Source organism: Panthera uncia (genome assembly GCF_023721935.1).
Source record: "Panthera uncia isolate 11264 chromosome C1 unlocalized genomic scaffold, Puncia_PCG_1.0 HiC_scaffold_4, whole genome shotgun sequence".
NCBI classification, from domain to species: domain Eukaryota; kingdom Metazoa; phylum Chordata; class Mammalia; order Carnivora; family Felidae; genus Panthera; species Panthera uncia.
In genome coordinates this window covers 100,728,242-100,753,429 of record NW_026057585.1, presented here as the reverse complement: position 1 = coordinate 100,753,429, position 25,188 = coordinate 100,728,242, and the positions used below count along the sequence as shown (strand labels likewise).

Below are 25,188 nucleotides of genomic sequence, written 5' to 3'. Positions count from 1 at the left end.
GTGACTAACTGAAGTGCACACACCTCCACACCCTTTAACCACCTGCTCAAGGTCAATTCATGGGCAGTTCCCTTAAAGGAGGTTATTTCTATTTTGGTATTATTACCACAATAACTAAAGTTTTTAAGCAGGAAAAAAAGTCTAATTACAAATAAGTGAACGGCAGCCCAAATGAAGCCCTTTTACTATGATTTCCAATTTTCTGGTCAATCCACACTGCAGTGATACAAGGAAAACCACCATTTTGGTTCCCAAGTTTTATTGAAGAACTCATACAAAATATTTCAGATAAAGGAGTTTTAATCCTCATCTTCCTCCTCTTCCTCATCTTGGTTTATCTGGAAGTAACGCAATTCGTAACTCTCTTTGCTGTTAGCAACTACGCGCAACCAATCACGTAGATTATTCTTCTTCAAATATTTTTTGGTGAGATATTTCAAATACCTGCAGAGAGAGAACACTTGAGAACTCACCACAGGGCTCCGGCATCTCCAACAGTCACTTGTATAAAACCTGTGCATTCAAACCATCACCATTCAGGGTGTTCTCCCAGCATCCAAAAAGGGCAAAGGTAAGGCCGATATACCCAGCCAAGGTTCTAAAACAAGCGTCAGCCACATTTCATCTACACTGGCAATAAAAATGAGGACACACAAGGAGAGGTCACAGTTGTCGGTTAAACACAGCACGACGCCTATGAAGTGGTTCTTAGTGACCACTGGAGAAAGATACCACAGTAGTGATGACACAGTTAAGTACCCGATCTTAGTACCTTCTACGGAGAAATCACTGGGTTTCTAATGAGCTCCAGGTACTTCCCGCATCTCACCTCACGGATTCTAACCTCCTTCCGAGGTTGTTCGGATGACGGGGATTGTCTGTCATACACTCACTCTGGCCAGGAGATGCTCACCACCCAACTCCTGGGAAACAGGACGCCACCCTGCCACTGCCCTTGCTCCACCTCTGCAAGTGACGGCACTCAGTCCTTTCAACCTGTCAGCCTGACTGCTGGCGTGGCCTGGGGGACAGCTAAGCAGTCACCACAGCAAACTGCTTAAAAAACTGGCTGTTTTCATAAAGGCAGCGACTGGCTTCTGTGCTCAACATCCCAACTGCCCACAGCCTGCAATCGTGTTTCTCCTCTCACTTGTTGACTTAGGAGGCCCTCGGGCATCTTCCCAAACCCAAAAGGAGAAGAGGGAGCAGAACACCAAACTAAGTCCCGGCTGGGCAAATTAACCTTTCCAAGCCCCACTCTCCCCCTCCATGAAATGAGACTCCTGATACTTACCATCTCTTCAGGCTGTCACAAGGACTACGTGAGCCACACAGGCAGACCGGCAAGGACCCAGATAGGAACGGACCAACAAACTCACCACCTCTAGGAAACGAGTACCGCTCAACAGCGTTACTTACGCCAACAAAGCCATCTTCACAAAGATGTGAAGATCTCAGTTCAATCCTATCCACTTTCCCCTACACAAAAATAAATCAATTTGGTCGTTCCATCTAAAAAGTATTCTTTTCTGCCATATACTGTTTCTACCATATTGTATTCAGGTGAGGTGCTTAAGTTGAAAGTCCAGGTGGCTTAAGATTTTTCATAATTTTTAAATTAAACCGCCTGGGTGGCTGAGTTAGTAAGTGTCCGACTCTTGATTTCGGCTCAGGTGATGACCTCCACTGTGAAGGCAGAGCCCGCTTGGGATTCTCCTCTTTCTGCCCCTCCCCCACTCGTGCATGTGCGCACGCGCTCTCTCTCGATATAAATAAAAATTTTTTAAAAATTTTTCTTTTTCCTTTTCTCATAATAGGATGTTGGAAAACTAGGTAAAAAGCTACAGAAGTGCGCAAACAAGAGAAAGTCCTGGATTAGGAATACCTAGAACACTTCAAGAAAACCATTACCATCCAGAAAGGAAAGCGAAGAACACAGGGCCCCTGTCCTCCTGCACTGGGGATGAACAATCTGTGCCAATGGAAAAGGTGTCAGGAGCCATTCTCACAGCCAGCCTGGTAAACGTCGGGGACAGGTCACAGATCACAGCATCACCCCCAGGAGCTCTGCAAAAGCCCAGTGTGTCGCAGGCTTTGTACGGCCTGGAGGCCCTATGGTTGCACCCATCTCTCGTGTTATCAAATCTCCTTCTGGGGGTGCCCGGGTGGCTCAGTCGGTTAAGCGTCCACCTTTGGCTCGGGTCCTAGTCTCACAGTTCGTGAGTTCGAGCCCCACATCAGGCTCTGTGCTGACAGCTCAGAGCCTGGAGCCTGCTTTGGATTCTGTGTCTCCCTGTCTCTCTGCTCTTCCCCTGCTTGTGCTCTTTCTCAAAAATAAATAAACAGGGGCGCCTGGGTGGCGCAGTCGGTTAAGCGTCCGACTTCAGCCAGGTCACGATCTCGTGGTCCGTGAGTTCGAGCCCCGCGTCAGGCTCTGGGCTGATGGCTCGGAGCCTGGAGCCTGTTTCCGATTCTGTGTCTCCCTCTCTCTCTGCCCCTCCCCCGTTCATGCTCTGTCTCTCTCTGTCCCAAAAATAAAAAAATAAAAAAATAAAAAATAAAAAAAACGTTGAAAAATAAATAAATAAACAAACATTAAAAAAAAAAAATCTCCTTCTGCACAAATAACTGAACCAGGCAGAGTAGGAAGTCACCTCTTGACTGATAATAATTAAAGCTAAAAGCAAAAGCTGAATTATACCAAATTTGTCCTAACACACCTTCAAATCTCCCATTACTTGATTCAGTCTGATTGAAAGCTCCTAAGAACATGCCAGGCTCTGGGCTAGGAGCCAGGTATAAACCGGTTCAATTCCTTACAACCACCATACAATACTGCAGGACAAGCGAACTGGGGTCTCCGACTTAGAAAAATGGGCCCACAGGAATTAAAAGGATGGCTTCAGTCTAAACTGAGATCTCGGAGTCCTCATCCAACGATACTGGCACTTACAGGGAACTAAAAGTAGAATTAAAAATGCAAGCACATTGATCGCGAACACTGAAGAAGGTAGAGAACTGTCCTATCGCTGTGCTGTGCACCTGAGCCCAGTACAACACTGCATGTCAACTATACCTCAATAAAATAAAAACGAAAGCTCTCCACTGATCTACAGGGAAAGGAGGCAATATTCTCATTTTCAGTACTGTCTAAGCAAGTCTGAGCATCTTGCTTGAAATACGTTAGCCCGTGAAAAACAAAATTTTTAAAACTACCCAAAATTGAATGCTTTCAACCCCCACAGGATCATTCATTCAGTGCCTCCTTGCACTGGACCCTGTTCCAGGGATTAAGGGATGCAAGCAAAAAACAAATGACGGGGGGGGGGGGGGGGGTGGGGGGCTGGAAAGTGGGAGGCTGGCAGGTAGCACTTTCCTGTCCCATACCTTTTGGAAAAAGGCACCTCAGAAGTGACCGTAATCTTGCTCTTGCTCCGTTCGATGGTTACAACCCCTCCACCAAGATTCCCGGCTTTTCCATTCACTTTAATTCTCTCTTGAAGAAACTGCTCCTGTGGAAATGGTCAAATCGATCAGTAAGTGAAGCGACAGCTTGGCCCACTTGTTTTATGCTCTTAATACTGAATGAAGACTTGTTTCTATGTTCAGTCTTCAAAAAAAAAAAAATTACAGCACATATTTAGCTATTAATATGAGGTCTGAAATCTAAGAATGGAAATTAGAAGACAGCACTACTCAACTTTATTTACACGTGGAACATGAAAACATCCCCACACGAACACACGTGACTGCTTCCACACAAGGTCAAACAAATGTGCCTCTACACAAAAGGCTTGACTGATGAGTCAAAAGTAAAGAATAGACAGGAAACCTAGGGCCAAACTGTTACAAAGTACAGACAATTCTGAATCTAAGGAGTATAAAACACTGCTCTCGGTACCATGAGAGGAAATAAGTCAGTCTTCAACCTAGCAGTAGGAGCAAAACATAACACAGACCAAAACAACTCTACATCAGCTCAGGGGCCGTTTGCATGGCCCAGCAGAAGAGCAACAGCCCAGGAGCCCAGAAATGGCACTCTTGGCAAAACCCCCTGGAAGCCTGGCACCCACCTCCATGGGGTGAATTCAGCGGTCTTGGTCAAAAAGGAGGACTCCGGGGGTGCCTGGCTGGCTCAGTCAGTGGAGTGTGCAACTCTTGGTTGTGGGGTGAAGACCCACATTGGGCTTAGAGCCTACTTCTTTAAAAAAAAAAAAAGGGGGGGGGCGCGTGGGTGGCGCAGTCGGTTAAACCTCCGACTTCAGCCAGGTCACGATCTCGCGGTCCGTGAGTTCGAGCCCCGCGTCAGGCTCTGGGCTGATGGCTCGGAGCCTGGAGCCTGTTTCCGATTCTGTGTCTCCCTCTCTCTCTGCCCCTCCCCCGTTCATGTTCTGTCTCTCTCTGTCCAAAAATAAATTTTAAAACGTTGAAAAAAAAAATTAAAAAAATAAAAATAAAAAAAGGGGGGACAACTCTGGTTCTCTTGCTGTTACAAATGATATGAAATCCCTCCAGCCCCAAATCCCTACAATCCTCTATTTAAAAACTCCAAGGGTAGGGGTGCCTGGACAGCTCAGTCAGTTGAGTGTCCGACCCTTGATGTCAGTTTGGGTCATGATCTCATGTTTCATGGGTTAGAGACCCACATCGGGCTCTGCTCTGATGGCGTGGAGCCTACTTGGGATTGTCTCCTCCTGTCTCTGCCCAGCATGCACACACGCACTCTCTCAAAAATAAATTTTAAAATACATACATACATACTCCAATACACTGTACATTAACTGAGGACAGAGTAGAGTGACTAAGTCAGAAATCTTGATTTCTGCATCTTAGACTCAAGTTTTTTTTTTTTATCCTAAGAAGGTTCTAGAAGGAAAAACAATTACACACAAGTGAGTGTAAAGGCAGGGAGAGGGAAGCGATGCCAGGGAAGGGCCAACACAGAGACACAAGCTGGAAGAGGCCACAAAGGTTAGGAGGGAAAGGTGGCCACAGAGAAGAGAAAAGTAACATTGTTACACAGAGACTGAGGAGCCAATTAAGGGACTTCCCGCAGCAACAGAGACACAAAAGGCATCACATCACACAAGGCAGGGACACGCAAGAAGTTACGGGCATTCACTGTTGTTAGTGGCCATAGGCTGAACCTCTAGATTGTTTCACCTGAAAATTATTCTTGTTGTAACATTATCTTTTGGCAAAGAGAAGAGCAAATGGGAATTTAAGAGCCTCTGCACAAGAAGTCTGAATTCTGGGACGCCCGGGTGGCTCAGTGGCTTAAGCGTCCGACTTCGGCTCAGGTCATGATCTCGCGGGTTGTGAGTTCGAGCCCCGAGTCGGGCTCTGTGCTGACAGTGTAGAACCTGCTTTGGATCCTGTCTCCCCCCCACACACACACCCTCTCTGCCCCTCCCCTGCTCGCACGTACGTTTTCTCTCTCTCTCAAAAATAAGTAAACATTCTAAATAAATAAATAAGTCAGTCAGTCAGTCTGAATTCCCCAGACACGGCTACCGAACAGGTAAAGAGTAAACTGCCAAGTTGCACAGTCAAAATATGGCAATGAGGTTAATTTTTCTAGGGCCAAATATATGGGGTAAAATATCAATACAAAGCGGGATATGGGAAAAAAACAAGCTCCAATTACAAATCAGCAAAGAGAGTATTTTAATGTAAACACTGAAGCCCTGATATCTAATAAAAAGGAAAGCCCAAAGAAACGCTGCCATCTGTCCAATACCCATAGCCCAGCAGTCAGGCCGGGTGGAGACAGCCCCTTACTCTGTGAGGATTAGGGCCCAGTGCTTATGCTTCAACACACCAAGGTGCCAAGCAGGTACTGGATCCAGCGGAGTTGGCTGTTTCCTGGGAACTCGGAAGTAAATAAAACCACTTTTGGAAACAAAAGGAGAGGCGAAAGAAACTGAGGCAGTTCCCTAGCATTGATGTTTACTCCGCACCACCGATACACATGAAAGAAAAGTGAGACTTAAAAACAAGTAACCAGACCAACTTCCGGTCTGTGTGGAGCCAGAACCAGAGATGCCCACGAGCAGGAGAACAGAAACGTGCTCCAGCAGGTTTTCTCGGCGACATCTCAGAAGGTCCCTCCCTGTCCTGAGTGGCAGCAAGGGTGTCACTTACGAAATTGGCAGCATCCATGATTCCGTCTTCTACAGGGTGGGTGCAGTCCAGAGTAAACTTCAGAACTTGCTTCTTTTTTTTGCCCCCCTTCGCCACAAGCTTTTTCTAAGGTGCGCAAACGATACACAGATGAAGGCACGACCTGTATGCCCCTCCCCTCAACCACCAAAAACATAACCGAACCAAAAACGCCTGAGATGGAATAGCCCACACAAATCCAAAATCCGCAAGCGACCTGCCCTGAGGGGTGATACCCAGAATGCTGCTCTGTTAAGCTTAGGGGCCGGGAGTCATGCCCTTTTGAGGGGGAAATTCTGGCACTCTGACTTACTTGCCCTTTCCAGCCTCCCCCATCTCTCTGGGCATGAAAAGTCTGTTACCTTATGAACCACAATAAAAGGAACATTTTCTTTTATTTACCATAAAACTTTAGAAACGCAGTTTCAAGAAACAGTGCACACTTTATTCCAGGACTAGGGCAAGCATACAAAGTATGCCTTGCATATCTAAAACAAATTGAATCTGAAATGAGTACTTGTCCTAACTCTCCAGATTAGGGTCCTGATCCGTTTAACTGCTCACCTACCTTCTTGAAAACCACAGTGGGAACTGCACGTCCCAGCAGCGCATCTACCCCAGCAGGGACAAGAAAAAGACTCAAACTTTGGTTCTAATTACAACACTACTGTCGATTTCTAGGTTTTGATTTAAATCATCAGTCTGAGCACATCCTGCAAGGATGCAGTCCCTTTACTCTCACAAAGCTCAGTCTTCTCCCTCTGCAAACTCCAACATCACTAAAAAAAAGGACCTGTACGACCTTACCTAACTACTTGCAGTTCCACTCTAAAGAGTTTTACAGACTCTAAAAAGACTTTTCCAAGAACACACCTGGTCCCCCTTCACGTTTAAAAAAATTTCATCTACCATTTGACTGGCTCAACTTGTCCAACATTTTAGCTACTCCAAAAATCACGGACTTCTCTTTAAGACATCTCTTCCTGGTAACCTAAAGGGATGCTTTAAGATCTAGCCCCGGACAGACACAATCAGCAAGTAAAAGACCTGCCCACAATGGGATCCACACCTCCCATCAAGGTTTTAAATCAAAGGCATACAAATGCAGAGAGGTATTAAAAGCCTGCCCCGGCAGAAAAGAGTAGGTAAGCCGAAAATGTTAACGGTGTCCCAACAAAAGGGAGGCAGGAAAACGACTTGCTCGAGGCAACATGTGAGGAGGGCTAGCTGCAGGCCGAGTGACACGAGGGCGCCACACGGCCGGTCCCAGCCCGGCCGGGGCTGAATGGAGGTGGGCCCTGCCCTCGACCAAAAAAAGTCTCTACAGGTGCGCCCTGAGGAACTGCTTCCTCCATGAACACTACGAGGGTCCTCAAACCCAGGCCCCTCTCTGAAAGCAAGCCGGCCAGACACCTTCCGTGGACATTCCCACTCGTCTCCAAGTCCCGGGTGTAGGTTACCCGGATATGTGACTCCCGAGAGTGGCAGGTCCCCTTCCTCTTCCCCGCCCTCCGCCCAGGTAGCCAGGCCCAGACCCTGGCTGCCTCACGCCACCCGGGCTCCCCAGGGCCCTGGCCGGCCCAGGCTGTAGCCTGGGCGCCCCAGCTCCCGGCTGGCCGCAGACAGCCGCCCGAGCCCGAGCCGCGGGCTCCGCAAACTCCGGGGCTCCTCTCGCGCCCCAGGCCGCGGCCTCCTCCGCCCACAACGTGCTGGGCCCGGGGCGGCCCTGGCCCGCTCCCGCCGGCCTGCCAGCCCAGCCTCGGCCGGGCTCTGCAGAGCGCCGTCCCGCGCGAGCCGGGCAGGAGCCGGGCCAGCGAAGCCCACGTGCTTGCCCCAGAGCCGAGGCCTCGCGCGGAGCCATACTAACCACGGGCGCCATGGCGGCAGCGGAGGCAGAAAGGGAGGTGGGCGCACTACGCAGACGCAAAGAGCTCGCAGCGCGCAGAGCACGCAGGACTCAGGCCGTACCAATCGCTCGGCCACGCCCCTCGGCCGCCACGATTTCGCCCTGTTTTGTACGATCGGGGAGCGATTGCTTTTGCCTGAATGCGAAGCCCGTCCTATCGCAGGCCTTAGGCAGGGGGGGCGTGCTGAGGAAGGAGGCCCTGTGGCCTGTCCCACTGCAAACGATCGGAGGGGGGAGCTAGACTGGATGAGCCCAAAGAGAAATAGAGGGTTCGCTCTACTTTTGAAAGTTTTGGAAAGAGAAAAGAAATAAGGAAATTCACTAACCCATAAATCACCAGCTAGTGGTATGGGAGTAGAACCCACCAACTTGGGGAGTTGAGGCCTTTCTGGTCCTGGGATCCTAATGCCCAAGAGCACTTTGGCTTCTTCCTACTTGAAGTGCCCAGCCTTGAAGCTGGTGCCCAGGGGCTGTGTCTCCCAGGGCTAGCCCTCCATGCTGCAGTCAGGTACACTCTCCAGTTTGACCCCTTCGCCATCTCAAATACAAGCCGCCCACCCTCCGATCATCACCACCTAGCTTTCCAGCGCGTGCCTTCTAGTTTCCCAGTTCCAAAAATTCTTGTGCCAACACTTCTCAAACTGGCACGTAGACAGGAATCACCTGGGGATCTCCTCAAAATGCAGATTCCAATTCAGTGGATCTCACTGGTTTCAGATTGTGCATTTCCCACAAACTCCCAGAAGATGCTGCTGCCGGTGGTGGTCTATGCACCCCAAGCTGAGTAGCAGGGATCTTCAACCCCCGAACTAAGATCCATCGACAGGCCTGCTTTCCACCCACCCTCACCCCCCTCTTGTCCTCACCAGTTACATCCTAGGGTCCTTCGTTGTAATCACCCAGCTGCATACACCCTCCTCTCCCTTCCACCTGGCTCCAGTGGCCTCCCCTGGCAGAAATCCCATCCTGGCTTACAAGGGCTGGAGGAAACCCAGTGCACCGACTGGTGACTGGTCTAGGTTTAAACTCAGGCCTGTTGTGCCAGTTAACCAAGTACCAAACCCACCCTTTTATTCTTTTTTTTTTTTTTTTTAATGTTCATTTCCTTTTGAGAGAGAATGTGCAAGTGGGGGAAGGGCAGAGAGAGAGAGGGAGACAGAGAAAGACAATCTCTTCACACCAATTTTCTTGGAAGAGTTGCCTCTCTCTGGACTGTCCTCCCATTGTCCGTTAAACCCACTCTGGTCGGGCTTTTGGCCCCCAGCTATCAAGACAGCTCTCATCAAGGTCACTGGTGATGTCCCCCTGCTAGGGACTGGGGTCAGGTTTCTGTCCTCCTCTTCTTGCTTCCTTAGCAGCATCTGACACTGTGAGTCACTCCCTCCTCCTTGCTGACGTTTCTTGGGGGGTGGGCAGGACTTAGGGTCTCCTGGTTCTCCTCCCACTTCACTGGCCACTCCTTCTCCATCTCCTTACTGCTCCCTCCTCTTCCCTGGATTGAAGGGCTGCAGGACACAGAGCTCCCTTCATCTTTATCTGCACTTGACCTTTGGTGTGACCCAAGATCATGCCTTTGAATACAACTCCCCAAGTCTCTGTGTGCAGCTTCCACCCCTCCCTGGACTCCTGACTCACAACCAGTGACCTCCTTGATATCTCTAGTCTAGAGTGTGGAGTGGACCACCCTCACCCCCATGACCCCACTCCCCCTCTCCCTCCCCCCCCAAACCCGTAACCCTTACACCCACCTCCGTCCTCAGCCCCACCTCACCCCTGAGTTCCTGAGTCTCCACACACATGGGTCTACTTTTCTTTGCTTGACATTTATTCCAACTTCTGAGACCTTATACGTGCTGCTCCCTCCACTTTGAACTCTTTCTGGCTTTTCTTGTGTCTGATCGCTTCTCATCCTGCAAGGTCTCAGGCTCAGTGCTTGTCTCTGCCCAGGATTACCTAGTGTACCCTCAGCTCCACCCCTCCCAGCTGCCCTCCTTCACATCATCCTGATAATTTTCTTTGGAGCACTTAGCACTGTCATTATTATCTGTCATTATTGTACTTGTCCATGTTTATACTTGGCTAACCGTGGCTACTGTGGTCCCTCCCATGTGTATGACCTATGGCAGCTGCTTACTAACAGATGAAGACACGAATCAATGGATTAAATAAGCCCAAGTATCAGGAAGGGACATCCATTTCCTACAGCCCCTCCAGAAGGAAACTCCTGCATAATTCGCTTATGAAGTATCCTGTAGTTTTGTATATCAGTTCTATCACTTACTAGGGTAACATTTTCCACCTTCTAAGGCTGTTGTCTGGATGAGTTCATACAAGTAAAAGAACTTTGAATAGTACCTTGTCCACAACATTAGCTATTGTTATTACAGTTCTTGTGGCTTAGAGCACAAATAGAACCAGGGGTAGAGAGGGGTAGAACAGGTCGTTTAGGGGCACCTGTGTGACTCAGTCAGCTGAGTGTCCGACTCTTGATTCTGGCTCAGGTCATGATCTCTTGGTTTCTTGGATGACTGTGCCCAGAGCCTGCTTGGAATTCTCCCTCTCTCTCTCTCTGCCCATCTCCTGCTCGAGCTCTCTCTGTCTCTAAATAAATAAACAAACAAACAGATAAATAAAAGAGAGAGAGAGAGAAAGAACAGGTAGTTTATACCTACAATTCTCTTCCTTTCTCCCACTGTCAAACTCCTATTCATCCTTCAAAACCCAGCTTTAAATATTCTCTCCTAGCTTTAAAATATTACATCCTAACTGATAAGATTTTATCCAGCACCTTCTGTGGGTCAGTCTCTGGGCTTGACTCTGATTTCAGGAGGGGCAGAGACAGAGACTGCCTTCCCAGAGCTCAGGATAACATGTGCAGAGAAGGTAGAAAATGACCCAAGCATGGCAGGCACTCTGGAGAAAATAACACTGGATAAACAAAGGACCGGCCTGGCCATGAACAGCAGAGGGAGCTCTGCCGGAAAGGCTCAGAAACTCCTCTCCCTCCCCAACTCACCCCTTCTTTGGGGAACTCGGCTGGTGATGGGGGTTGAGGCCTTCATTACTTAGAAGCCTAGTAGGCTCATTTCAGTTCATTAAACTCTCGCGCATCACCGAGGGGCAGGCCCTGTTTCACCCAAACAGAGAGGCTCTGAGAGGTCAGTCTCTTGGCCGAGAGACTCCAACCAGCCAGAGGCCCGCCTGGGATTCCAGGCCCTCCCACGCGCTGTCTGCGGAGGGGCGGCCGCTGCTCTCTGGCGCCCCCAATTGGCCGTGGAGGAAATGGGGACCCGCACACCCACTCGTGTCCCAGCCCCCGTCGTCCGGGAGAGAGCCGGCCTAGCCAGAGCGCCTCGGCACCCCTGCGGAGCCCACAGTCGGGGTCCTCCGGCCCCGCCCTGCGCGGCGCTCCTGCGGTTCCGGGCTCCGGGCTCGGGTACCGGGCGGGAGCCAGTCAGAGCCTCGGGCCCTCGCGCCGCGCGGTCCTTTCCAGCCTCCGCGTTCCCGCCTCTGCCCTCGGGGCGAGACGCGGAGTGACCGTGGCCGTGGCGGGAGCCCTCGTCGCGGCGCAGCGGGCGGCCTGGGAAGGGTGCACGGGAGCATGGTGCCCGAGCAGTGCTGCGGTCCAGCGCGGAAGGGGTGTCGCCTGCAGGTCACCCAGAGGACACCGGGAGGGGAATTCCTGGGATGGGAGTGAGGCGAGGTGGGCGACGAGGAGGCAGGGGAGGGTAGACGTTGGGTAGGACGCATTGCTCGGTCCTGCGGCCTGACCTTCCGGGGCCACCAAGGGGGTGCGGGAGAGGCGGGGAGCGCGCACAGGGCGCGACCCCTTCGCACGCCTGCTGCCGGTTCTCCCCGCCCCGGCCGCTCCAGACCCCAGCCCGGGCCTAGGTGGTCCCCGCCCCACGACCGCTGGACGCCCCGTCGGGGCGGGGCGGGGCGGGGTAGACGGGAGGGAGCCGCGCGCGGGCAGAGGGGACGCGCGGGCTCCGCGGCCGGCTCCCCGCACCGTGCACGCGCCGCCGCCGTCCTGAGCTTTTCCAGGAGATGTCGGGAGCCATCTTCGTGCCCCTGGAGGGCCTGGGGGCCCCGGACGCCGCGAGCGGCCACCCGCTGGTGTGCCCGCTGTGCCACGCACAGTTCGAGCGCCCGTGCCTGCTGGACTGCTTCCACGACTTTTGTGCCGGCTGCCTGCGGGGCCGCGCCACCGACGGCCGCCTCGCCTGCCCGCTGTGCCAGTGAGTGCCCCAAAGCCCAGTGGTCGCCCCCCACCCCCCGGGGAGACTGGCCCCGTCTGGATGCGGGGCTAGGTGCAGGGAGGGCAGGGCTCTGACTCCCGGCAGAGGCCGCTGGGAGAGGCTGCCCCCAGCCCCCCTCTCAGCCCCAGAATGCGGGCTCCCGCCCATTGTACAGAGCAGGTTAACCGAGGCCCGGAGTAACTGGCAGAAGCCCTCCCCTAGAAAGCCAGGAGGCGAGAGGAAGGCTGTGCAGGATCTCAGCACAGCAACCCTAACACTGACAGTAATTCACTTGGGGGATCCCTTGAGTATTAGATCAACAGAAGCAGATTATGTTGGCTCAAGTTACAAGGGCTAGCCCTAAGTTTGTGCAATGCACTGAGAAGGGGTAGAGGGGAGGTGTCCACCTCTGAAACCCCAGGTCGCCAACCCCATGGGCCCCCAGGATTCGCCCAGGATGGGGCAGAGTGGGGGACGGGGTCAGAATGGGCACTGGGTGAGATATTTATAGCAGACGCCAGCTCCTATTTTTAGTTCCAGCCTGAAATGCGGGGGGTGGGAAAGGAGATAAGGAGCCATGGGGAAGGGGCATCTGGATCTTGGCTGAGCTTCTCCACAGACACCAGACGGTGGTGAAGGGCCCCAGCGGGCTCCCTCCTGTGGATCGGCTGCTGCAGTTCCTGGTGGACAGCTCAGGGGATGGCATGGAGGTGGTGCAGTGTGCCAACTGTGACCTGGAGTGCGGCAAGCAGGCAGGGAGGCCTGGGGGGGGGGGAGGGGGAGTGCCTGGGGGGAGGGGGAGTGCCCCCCATGTCCTTAGAGGATTAGTCCCTCCGTGGATTTTCCAAAACCTAAGTCACCCTGGATCCCAAATGTGGGCCCCGTTTTACAGGTGGGAAGACTGAGGTCCAGGACAAGTGACCTGAGGCACTAGCCAGATAGTGGCAGAGGTTAACATCATTCCACTGGGGGAGGGCTTACCAGTCCCCAAACTTGGGGTGGAGTTGGGATGGCCCTCGAGGGCTCCTACCTGGGGAGCTGACCAAGCTACCTGTACCCAAGGGGAAGTGAGGACAATGTGCTGTTGGAGAGGGGTGTTCCTGCCCCCCTCCCCCAGTCTAAGAAAGAGGAGCAGAGGCCAGGCTTCAGGCTGGGCTGTGAACGTGAATGGCACGCGGGACTCGCCTGTGAAGGTTGGGTGAGGTATTCCAAGCCCCAGGAGGACAGCCCTGTGGGCCCAAAAGCTCGGGATGTGCTGGGCAAGTGAGAGCCGACAGTTCGGGAGGTTAGGGGTTGGAGGTAGGGACAGCATGGAAGGAAATGGCCTTGAATGCCAAAGTAAGGAGTTGGGGCTGTGCTTACACAGCCATTGTTGGGGTCAAAGCCACAGTGGCAGTGGGAGACCTGGCCTCTCAGCCCTAGGTCTTGCGTAGGGAAGGGAACCAATGGGCCCTCCTTCCCTCTCCCAGCCAAGTTGTGACACAGATGGCCAGGGTGGGCACCGTTACTTGGCCACTGTTGAGGGTGCCAAGGAGGGCTTGAGAAGCCTTCAAACACGAAATTTTGTTGTAGGTAAAATGTTTCTGCTCCCCCCACCCCTCATCTGTAAACTGGGTATATTCAAGCGTCATGATTACCGGGAAGGGCTGCCTTTAGCCGCGTGCCTGCCCCAGGCTCAGACTGACAGTCTCTGACACGTGGGTGCTCAGGGACTCAGGCTCCTCGGCCCGTGGGCAGGCTGAGGCTGCGCTTGGTCCTCTGTCCTTAGGACGCAGAGACCACGTACTTCTGCAACACGTGTGGGCAGCCGCTGTGCGCACGCTGCCGCGATGAGACGCACCGGGCACGCATGTTCGCGCGCCACGACATCGTGGCCCTGGGCCAGCGCAGCCGCGACGTGCTCCAGAAGTGCAGTGAGTGCGGCGTGTCGGGTGGGGGCCGGGGCCGGGCCGGGCGGGCCTGCCCGGAGCCCTCACCTCCGTCCCTGCCGCCCCCGCCGCCCCCGCCGCAGCGCTGCACGCCGAGCCCTACATCATGTTCTCCACCGACAAGAAGTCGCTGCTGTGCATCCGCTGCTTCCGGGACATGCAGGGGTGGGTAGGGGGGAGCGGGAGGCGAGGGGGTGCCGGAGGGCAGCCGGGAGCGGGGCTGACGCGCGGGGTCCCCGCAGGGAGAGCCGGGCGCACTGCGTGGACCTCGAGTCAGCCTACGTGCAGGGCTGCGAGCGGCTGGAGCAGGCGGTGCTGGTGAGCGCGGGGTGCCCAGCGCGCCGGGGCAGGGGAGGTGCGCGCCTGCCGGGCTGAGGCCGCCCTGTTCCCAGGCCGTGAAGGCCCTGCAGACGGCCACACGGGAGGCCATCGCGCAGCTGCAGGCGATGGTGGAGGAGGTGCGGCGCAGCGCGGCGGAGGAGGAGGCCGCCATTCATGCCCTCTTCGGCAGCATGCAGGTGAGGGGTAGTGGGGACCCGACAGCCACAGGCTGAGCATCCTCATCAGCCACAATCCGGTACCCACAACACCCCACCTCCCGCCCGCGTGGAGTTTCCGGTGTAGCAGGGCAGCCGCGCATGGAGTTACTTAATCACGGTGGCCAGGAGAGTTCCAGCCCCAGGCTGGTGCCAGAGGTGCGGGGTGGTGAGGGAACACCCCCCGCCCCCCCCCCACCCCGGGGGGAGCTGCTGACATTTAAGGTGAGGGCACCAGGACTCCCAGGCAGTAGGGGGCAGGCAGGAAGAGCCAGGAGATTGGAGGGACAGCAGCGGAACCAGGTGTGTGGCTGGGCCCCAGACGTGGGGGAGTGCTGGGCCGGGAGGTGGCGGGCTGACCGCGCCCAGTCAGAAGCAGGCCATCCCTCCCAGGACAAACTGGCCGAGAGGAAAGCGCTCTTGCTGCAGGCGGTGCAGAGGTGAGTGGTGGCGGGGTCTCCACTTGCTGTCCCTTGGCCTCCATACACCTATCTCCCTGCCTGGACCTAGGCAGACCCTGCCCCACCCTGGGGAGCAAGACATCTGGGCCAGGAGGGCCGGGTGGCTCAGGGCACCGGGGAAGGATGCACAGAGCTGGTGGGGAGATAGAACCTCCCCTTTCTGAGCCCCACCCCCCACCCAGGTGGGGGGTGGGCGGCACTCCCCTAGGAGTTGAGGCTGCCTGCCCCTCCCCCAGCCAATACGAAGAGAAGGACAAGGCCTTCAAGGAGCAGCTCTCCCACCTGGCCACTCTCTTGCCCACCCTGCAGGTAAGGGGAGCTGGGGGTACAGGGCTGGGCACTCACCCCCCCACCCCACCCCACCATTTACAGCGCAGTGTCCCGCCCACAGGTTCACCTGGTCAACTGTTCATCCTTCCTCAGCCTGGCCAATAAGGCTGAGTTCCTGGACCTGGGCTATGTGAGTCCCCCTGGCTCCTGAGGGGTCTCCCTCTCCCCATCAGAAGCCCACCCTGCACACCCAGGACTCCCACCTCGGGGCCTGGCAGCCTGCCACCCGGGGTCTGGACCAGGGCTCTCTGCGGCTGACCTCCCCCTCCTCCGCACCATCATCTGCAAGCCATTCAGGGGCCAGCTGAGTCCCTTTTAAAAGGACGGCGAAGCCTGGAGGGGAGCGGGAGCCTCCACTCCGCCCAGAGTGTAGGGTGTCTACTGAAGTCCGGCTCCCCCCCAACTTGCCTGTGGATTTGGGGGCTGGGGTGGCGTGGGGGTTCTGGGACAGTCCCAGGGAAGGGACTCCAACACGTACCAGGTGAGTGCCAAAGTCAGCCTTGCCCTCGCGGCGCGGGGCCTCACTGTCCTGCCCCGCCAGCCCCCTTCCCCCGCTCCCGGGGGCCTGAGCGCCCTCCTCCTGCTGCAGGAGCTGTTGGAGAGGCTGCAGGGCATCGTCACGCGGCCGCAGCGCCTCCGGCCAGCGCAGAATAGCAAGGTGCGGGGCGGCGCGGGGTGGGGGGGCCGGGGCGGGGCCGGAGGGGCCGGAGGGGGCGAGGAAGCCGCCTCACCAGCCGGTCCCGCCGCCCAGATCGCCAGCGACTACCGCGCCGAGTTCGCGCGCTGCCTGGAGCCGCTGCTGCTGCTGGGGCCGCGCCGGGCGCCGGGGGCTGGGGCCGCCCCCAACACGTGAGCAGCTGGGGGCGCCCTCCCTGCCGCCGGGGCGGGGTGTGGGGGCGACACGAGGTACCCTGTCGCGGTAGGGACAGGCTGCCTGCCGCCCTCCCCAGACAGAGGGACCGGAAGCCCCGGGGCAGACCTGGCAGAGCAGAGCCTGGTTAGGGAAGGACAGAGAGGACCGGGACTGTCCCCAATTGCCGCTCATTTCCTCCGCCACTCGCCCCCGGTGCCTAGAGACTGAAGGGAGGGGCAGCTTGGGGTAAGGCCTGACTTCCGGGCTTTAGTCTGGAGAGCCAGACACCCAGGAGAACTTAGGAGAAATGCTTGAGCTGGATGTATGTGCCAGGGACCCCGGGGACCCGGTCAGGGGAGACTGGGCGTCAGGTGAAATGCCCAGAGTCCCGCGGGTGAGTGAACAAAGTTTATTATGCACCAGCCCTGACACATCTGGATGGACCTTTTCCTGTACATTGACATTACCCTGGATTTTTTTAAACACCATGCTGATGTCCTTGGTCTTGGGTGCACCTTGCGCAGACTTTTTCAAAGTTCCTAAGTGGTTCTGGTGTGCAGTCCCGGGGAGAGGCTGAGAGCCTGGAGAAGGGGAGACCCTCCCAACCCCCCCCCCCCAAATCTGCATCCACACTGGCTCTCTCCCCCTCAGGCTAGCAGTGGGCTCAGGCCCCAACGTGCTGATGGGGCCCAGCTGCCCTTCCCCAGCGGGAAAGATGCTGGGGTCACTAATCCAAAAGCCCACGCTGCACCGGGCCATCAGCACCAAGGTGCTGCTGGCCAAGGGTGAGGATACGCCCTTTGTGGAGCACTGCCGCCACTATGAGGTCTCCTACCGGGTGAGCAGGGCCAGGGACCTGCAGGCTGGGAATGTCCCCACCCCTGCCTGCCCAGCGTGCAGTGGCCAAATCGAGTCCTGACCACCTGGCCTGGAGGCTGTGCCTCTGCTGAGGCACGCTCACTAGGTGTCTGTGCACAGCACCTGCAGGCAGAGATGCAGAACTTGAAGGACCAGGTACAGGAACTGCACCGGGACCTCACCAAACACCACTCGCTCATCAAGGCGGAGATCATGGGAGACATCCTGCACAAGTCCGCACAGGTGGACGCGCAGATCGCCTTGGAGTACGCTTCCCTGGAGGGGATGAGAGCGGTCTTCCAGGAGGTAGACCCTCCCCGGGCGCTGAGCCCCTTGCAGCCCCACCTGTCGGGCATACAGGGGAAGGAGTGAGAAGGAGGAGCTTGGCCTGGTCCATCATGAGGCCCTCGTGTGGCAGGCTCTGGAATGAGGCTCTCTGCTGCCTGGAACCCCGTGACCTAGCTGGGGGTGCCCTGTGGACCTGAGTAGCTAGAGGACAGAAATGCCACCAGTGGGAATTCCAGCTGATGGCCATATGCAACGTCCAACTCCCTTTCTCTTTCAGATTTGGGAGGAATCCTACCAGCGGGTAGCTAACGAGCAGGAGATCTACGAAGGTCCCAGGCAACTGCTGCTGGGTGCACCCCCATCCTGGAGCTAACCCACGTGTTAGCAGGGGCAGGAAGTCAGTTACCCACTAACCAGATACAGACTCCCAGGCTCCTCCCCTTGGCCCTTGACTTTGCCTCACGATTGCTAATGCCCCAAAATGATGCATGTGAGGTCAGGATTCAGTAAACAGAATACCTCCACAAGTCTCACGATGCTCTTTAATTAAAGAGGCAATCGATGACGTAGTTGGGATAGATACGTAGAAGGTGTGAGCCTGACAAGAAGAACCTGAAGCCAACAAGACCCAACGCTCTGGCATTGGCCCCCACAGCCCAGCTCCGTGACCTTCTCCAGCTGAAGCAGGAGAATGCCTACCTGACCAGCATCACCAAGCAGATCACGCCCTACGTCCGCTCCATTGCCAAGGTGAAGGAGCGACTGGAGCCCAGGTGAGAGCAGGGGTTGTTCACAGGGGAGCCAAGACACTTCTGAGTGTGTGTGGACAAGGTGCCATATGTGCAGAAGAGCTCCTTTCAGGAAGTCAGTGGGCCAGGTCACGAGGGTTTACTCAGGGCATCTGGGCAGACCAGGTGCTGGACATCTCTCAAAGACACAGAATGAGTTGGCTGCTCGGAGTTTCTGCTTCGAGGCACAACATTGCCCCCCTCTAGCCCTCAGGAATAGGCCAAAGCAGAAGACACTTCTTAGGGGTGAAATGAGGGCCCTCGACAGATCCAGGCAGCAGGACACGGAGGAGAGGGCAGAACTGCCTCCCTACATGGTTAAGCCAACTCTAGGCTCTCAGCACCATACTTGGGCATCAAAAGGTGTTACAGTGGCAGAGGGATGTTGGTGGCAGGTTCTCAATGTGCTTGTCTCTTGCATCACCTGGTTCCAGGGTGGGCTGGTTGCCCTGTAGGTCTGACCGCGGCCAGCCTGAAGTCTTTCTCCACCACCCTCTGGGGGACTCCCGTTGCCTTGCCCCTGCACCCTTCCGTGACTCTTTGGAAAAGGGTGCACAGGAGGTACATATTTTGGACAGCACAAGTCTGAAATGTCTATATTCTGCCTTTGCACTTGACAGATGATTTTGCTGGGTATCGAATTCTAGACTGGAGGGGTGCCTAGGGTGCTCAGTTGGTTGAGCATCTGACTCAATTTTGGCTCAGGTCATGATTCCGGGGTTGTGGGACTGAGCCCCTCACCAAGCTCCTTGCTGAGTGTGGAGGCTGCTTGAGGTTCTCTTTCTCTTCTCTTCTCTCTTCTCTCTGTCTCTCTGCCCCTCTTCCCTGCCCGTGCTTGCCGTCTCCCTCTCTCAAATAAGTCGTGAAATTCTAGATTGGAAATGATTGTCTTTGAAGGCATCACTGTATTTCCTTGCTTCCAAGATTGTCTTTGAGAAGTTTGAAGGCATTCTGACTCCTAATCTTTGTGATGAGATCTACTTATTCTCTTTCGAAGCTTCTGGAATTTTCTCTGGTCCCAGCATTCTGAAACTTCACACTGGTGAGGGTCTACTTCCATCCATTAGGAAGCACCTTTCAGTCTGTAAGTTCATGTGCTTCAGGTTTTTTGTTTTGTTCATTTTGAGAGAGAGAGAAAGAGAGCAAGCCGGGGAGGGGCAGAGACGGAGAGAGAATCCCAAGGAGGCTCGGCTCCTTGTGCAGAGCCCAATGTGGCGTTTGAATTCAGGAACCGTGAGATCATGACCAACCTAACCAACCAAGCCACCCAGGTGCCCCCATGTCCTTCAGTTTTGACATGTCTTCTTGAATTAGTTGATTTCTTCACTTCTCTTCCTGGAATCCCTATTATTGGACTATTGGCTTTCCTGGGCTGACGTACCTCCTCGGTGCTTTCTTCTTTGTCTTTCTGCTGCACTTTCTGAGAGATTTCTTTTCTTCCAACCCTTCTGTTGAGTTCATTTTTGAAGAAAATTCCCAAGAGCTCTTTTTAAAATTTCATTGTTTTGGGGGCGCCTGGGTGGCTCAGTCAGTGAAGCGTCCGACTTCGGCTCAGGTCACGATTTCACGGCCTGTGGGTTTGAGCCCCACATCGGGCTCTGTGCTGACAGCTTAGAGCCTGGAGCCTGCTTTGGATTCTGTGTCTCCCTCTCTCTCTGCCCCTCCCCTGCTCGTGCTCTCTCAAAAATAAATAAAAATGTGTAAAATTTGTTTTCCATTTCCAAGAGCCCTTGTTTTGTAACATGGTCTTCCCCCTCCCCACCCCCAACACACAGCATTCTGTTGTTTTATGGACAGTCTCTTACCCCTCCAAGGCTAATAGGTGTTTGTTGTTTCTTTCTCCCTTAAGTCTCTTTCCTCCAAGTTTTTGTTTAGGTTTCTGTCTTCCGTTTTATTTTTATTATTTTTGGATTATTTTATTTATTTTAATGTTTATTCTTGAGAGAGAGAGAGACAGAGAGAGAGACAGAGAGAGAGACAGAGAGTGAGTGGGGGAGGGGCAGAGCGAGAGAGGGACACAGAATCCAAAGCAGGCTCTAGGCTCTGAGCGCACAGCCCGACTCGGGGCTCGAACTCGCAAGCCGTGAGATCATGACCTCAGACGCTTAACCAACTGAGTCACCCAGGCGCCCCTCTCTCTGTCTTCCATTTTAAGGACTTTTCTCAGGCCATCCTTGATCATGTGCTCATATTAGGGGTGGGGGGCAGAGGGGGCAGGCCAGAAACTCAGAGCACATGGGTGGCACTTCACTGCAGGGGGGTGGGGGGACCAGGCTGGGCAGTGCTTTTTTCCCGTCGTTCCCCAGTCTCCCTCCTGGCGGCCGCTGTGTGGAGCATTTGCAGGCAGCCCTGGTTTTCGTTTCCCACCCGTGTTGTACCCTGGTACCTTCGCAGAGACCAACCCTTCAGGGGGCTGGGGTGGGGGAGGGGAGGCCGCTCGGCCGTGGGGAGCTTGAGGCGGCCCCCTCCCTATTTCTGTCCCGTCCTCCCTGGTAGAGGCGATTCCGTGGTGTGAAGGCAGTAGAGCCGGGCGTGTCCCGTGTCCGTTCCGAGCTCGGGTTTCTCCCGGCTGCTGAGGTTACCACTGACCCTCCAGCTTCCAAAACTGTGGTGTTACCCTTTTCTCTCCTCAACCTGGAGAGGCGCCTTCCCCTGTTGTTTTGGCCCCTTTCCTGGATATTTCGTGAGTTTAAGGAAGAAGGAGAACTAGTGTGCGGTGACCGACCGTGTTCCTCCAGAACTGCCAAGCCACCTCTCCGGTGACTATTCTGACATGCGCACGGAGGGGTTAAACGCAGCCTGGCCTCTGCGCAATTGCGCTGAAATCCCTGTCTACCCGGGACCAGTTGCCGCGTCGGCTCCGAAGCTGCCATTCCGAGTCGCTTGCTCCGCAGACGGTGTGATTCCGTTTATGAGACGTTTAGGAAACATCAAAACCAGACAGAACCACCTCTGGCATTAGCAGTCGGGGTGGTGGTCAACCCTGGGTGGGGGTGGGGGTGGGGGGCTCTGGAAGGAGGAGACGTTCCGGGTGCCGCTGCCCCACTTGTGCAGGCCACGTGCCTGTCCCGAGCCTCGTTCTTAGAGTTTGCGCACGTTTCCTTCTGTGTGCTGCTTCGGTGAGGAACTAGCTTCAAGGACGTGCTCCTGCCCGCCTGTCTCGGGGGACGTGGCGCCAGCGGTGGGTTTTGGCAAAGGGAAAGGAGGAGCTCAGGCTGGAGCCCAGCTCCTGGAGGTTTGGGGGGGGTGGCGGGGGAGGCTGGCTGCCTCTGTCCTTTTTCATGGCACCATTTTCCAGCATCTGGCATTGCTGCCTCTGCTTCCTCCTCTCCCAGTGCCCACAACCCGCCCCCGCCACCCCCGTCCCCACTGAGCCCGCTCCTGTGGCCTGTTGTCCTCCGCGACCTCTGGCTGCAGCGCTTGGCCTCTCCCGGTGCTCAAGAACAGGCCGCTGGCTTCACCAGGCTCCTGTCTTGCTTCTGAGGCAGCCCACACCTGTTTGCCTCCTGCCCTTCAGGCTGTCCCTTTACAGACTGGCCGCTCTGCCACCTCTGCTCAGTGCCCAAGTGTCAGCTTTCCGCAGGGCTCAGTCCTAGAGCCTCTCCCCATCCCACACCCTATGCTTAAGGGGCTCCATCCGGTCCCCCCACTTTAAAACTCCAACGTGCCACTGACCACCCCCGAGCCCTCCCCGGCATAGGCCCCCCTGGGCTCCAGACCCCTCTCCAGCTGCCTCCTCCTGGGGCGGGGTATGTCTCCACTTGGACAGGTCACAGGGGCCTCAGATCCCACAATGGCAGAACCCCATTTCCTCCCCCAAACGTGCCATTGTTTGTACCCCTCAGGAGTGGTATCACATCCCCCAGGTGCCCAAGTGAGAAGGCCAGGGGGCCTTCTGATTCCTTTCCTTCCTTCGCCCCATTTCCTACATACCCTGAATTCTGCTGACGTATCTGTCTCTGCCTACTGTCCCCACGGCAGCCCCAGGCCACGCCACCATCGCTGACCCTCTCTGGCCCTTCTAGGGTGTTCCACAGCCAGTGGTCTTCTTAGAGCCTAGAGTTCCCATCACTCCGGGGCCCGACAGCCCTTTCGGGACCCTCCCTGTCCACCTCTGACCACGGCAGCCCCTGGCCACACCCCAGTCATAATGGCCTTTCAGTTCCCCAGAGAAGCCAGACCGGATCCCCCTTCCCAGATTGTCCCAGGGATCCTGGGACACGCAGGTGTCCGTTCCTGCCATTCCCCACCACCTGGCCCCGCGGTGCCTTCTTCCCAAACGCGGCACAGCTGCCGTCCCCGGGAGCAGCTCTGGCCCTCAGTAAACAGCTGAGACCCAAGCCCTAGGCAGGCCCAAGTGCCTCATTCAGTTTAGTCTTGTCCGAAGAGGGGGCTGAAGGACAGTGACTGGCTCTGCTGCCTTCGAGCCTCCCGGGAACGGTCTCTCCCGAACAGGCTTCAGGTGCCCGCAGGGGAACAGCTGGACCACCTACAGAACACGCACAAGGAGGACGTCAGTGCTGAGACCCAGGCCAGGTAAGGCGAGTCTTTCCAGCAGATTCGATCTCAGAGACAGGTCCCGGGTTTTCTTTCCCATTCGGTCCAGGCTTGCCACTGACCAGCTCTAGAGCCTTGGCTGTGTCTGTTTGTAAAACACGGGTCAGAGGGGTTCTGAACCCCGATGGCGGCTTCATAGAGGAGACGTGACCCGCACTCCAGAATTGCAGATGGCCACGGCTGCTGCCTGCACCATTCATGCCACCGAGGGCTGCGGGCACCGGAGACTGGCTCGTAGGCATTTACACCAAGTGAGTCAGATTCACTTGAATGAGGAAATGTAACTGAGGGTTCTCTCCTCCAAGTGGGAGCATCACTAGTCACTGGAACCACGGGGTTTGCCAAAATCCTTGCCAGAGAAAGAGAAGAATGTGTGATAACAGATCCGTCACTGTCACGGGCCGATCTTGTAGTATTTTGCTCTCAGTTAAGCCTGCTGCGCACGGGGCAGAGACCAGGGCTGCAGGAGACCAGAGCTAAGAGAGCTTGGAGGGCACAGAGCACCTGCCACGGTCTAGAGTGGCTGGTGACAGAGCAGAAACTAGTCTCACCCTCCTGGGCACCACACTCAGCTCAGATGCGTCAGAGGACTGTCCATTCAAAGCTGTTGTTGCGAGCCACAGACGTAGCCTGAGCTGCCGATGTTTTGGCAACTAAAAACCATTAGAGACGAGAGGAGAATCCTTTAGGAGAGAAGGTTCTGGTTCACCCACTGGTGTCGTCCAGAAAGGCTTCCCATCCCAGGAGCCATGCTGGTGCTGGCACACAGTGAAATGGGGGGTGCCAGGCAGCACTCATGCCAAGTGTCCCTTTAGGAATGACCCGGTGAGTGTCGCAGAGAAGAGAGAGAAGACGTCAGAACCCAGAGGGAACAGCTGGACTCCAAACAGCCTCAAAGAAGAGTCTCCACTGAAAAACAAAGACCCTCATAGACCCAAACCGAAAAACGGGGGCGAGGGCCCAACACAGAGAGAGCGCCCGACTTAGCAAACGGGACTGGTCCGGAGGGGTGGGCATTTCACAGCACGCAGGTCAAGACTGGGATATTTAAGAAAGGTTATTCCCACCAGGTATGTCATAAGGGGTAATCACTAATCAGCGGAAAAACCCAGACACTCGGACCGGTCCTAATCTCAGATTCTTTGGCTTAAGTTTCACTCTTCCCTGTGTTTGCGCTGCATGAAGTCTCCGTCCTCCTCATGGGGACTGGGGGCGACGCCCCAGTCCGCCTGGAAAGAGTGAACACATGAACGTGCCACGCGAGCCCCTCGCTGGCCTGGCACCTCCTTTGCGGGAGCGCCAGGCCCTGCCCCCGTCAGGGGCCGTGCACAGACAGCCCTGCCGTGCCTGCCTCCCAAGAATTCAGGGTGTCCTGAGCCACGGCCCTGCTGGGAAGTTCCAGCCGGTAATCTGAGCAGACTCAGCAAAAGGGAAAACTGTCACTCCCATTTTCTCCTGTCAAGGAAGGACTGAGCTGCCAGGGCAAAGGAGAGGTGGCCGGTGGCACGGGCTGCAGGAGAGGGTCAGTACAACTTCCCCACAACTTTCTGCTGCCTCTCCAGACAACGGTCACTCTCGTGTTCACCTTCTACTGGTATTACTAAAGGATGACTCAGAATCCTTTCTTCAGAAATTCCTACTCCTACATGGTGTCCTTTCTATCAAGCGTAATTTCACAAATGCTTTAAAGAGGAAAATTAACCCAGATGACCTAAAATTTTAAGTTTTGGAGTTAAAATGTCCACACAGTCACATTTTAAGGAAACATCCAGCTCGATGTGGTGGTTCAAACAGCAAACGGATGGGGGGCGCCTGGCTGGCTCAGTCGGTTAAGTGTCCAACTTCGGTTTGGCTCAGGTCATGATCTTGCAGTTCATGAGCTCAAGTCCTGCATTGGGCTGTGCATTCGGTGGTATGGAACATGCTTGGGGTTCTCTCTTTCCCTTTCTCTCTGCCCCTTCCCCACCTGCACTCTCCCTCTCTCTCTCAAAATAGATAAATAAACTTAAAAACAAAAAACAAAAAAAAACAACCACCAAAAAATGAACAGCAAATGGCTTCCATGTGCCAGGTAGGGCAGCACATCAATCCGTGAAAATGTCACGTCAACATCCACCGTTCTGCCCCTGCGTTCAGAGCACTGATGTCCTCATTCCAAAGCCTAAACCCATGGGAGCCTAAAAGGCAGGAGGAACTCGTCACAACAAACTGGTTACAGATTAGAATTCAAAACTGAATTGAAGGGGCAAAACACATCTGGTTTTATGCTGTAGGTCCTGGACA

General features: G+C 55.2%; 2 protein-coding genes across 2 annotated transcripts; one reads left to right on the top strand and one right to left on the bottom strand.

Moving 5' to 3' along the window:
• Positions 1–242: 242 nt before the first annotated feature.
• Positions 243–8,108, bottom strand: RPL22 (ribosomal protein L22). The gene is made up of 4 exons (XM_049618206.1): positions 8,030–8,108; positions 6,145–6,249; positions 3,388–3,512; positions 243–444 (listed from the first exon to the last, which is right to left on the bottom strand). The coding sequence occupies exons 1-4, from the start codon at positions 8,039–8,041 to the stop codon at positions 300–302; spliced, it is 387 nt and encodes a 128-aa protein (XP_049474163.1). The 5' UTR covers positions 8,042–8,108; the 3' UTR covers positions 243–299.
• A 3,749-nt stretch (positions 8,109–11,857) lies between these two features.
• On the top strand, positions 11,858–25,153 carry RNF207 (ring finger protein 207). Its single transcript, XM_049618197.1, has 17 exons — positions 11,858–12,306; positions 12,926–13,058; positions 14,075–14,219; positions 14,318–14,399; positions 14,477–14,552; positions 14,627–14,752; positions 15,164–15,210; positions 15,468–15,540; positions 15,623–15,691; positions 16,151–16,219; positions 16,313–16,410; positions 17,066–17,252; positions 17,393–17,578; positions 17,838–17,889; positions 18,216–18,333; positions 22,804–22,884; positions 23,721–25,153. The coding sequence occupies exons 1-17, from the start codon at positions 12,116–12,118 to the stop codon at positions 23,890–23,892; spliced, it is 1,905 nt and encodes a 634-aa protein (XP_049474154.1). The 5' UTR covers positions 11,858–12,115; the 3' UTR covers positions 23,893–25,153.
• Positions 25,154–25,188: the final 35 nt, after the last annotated feature.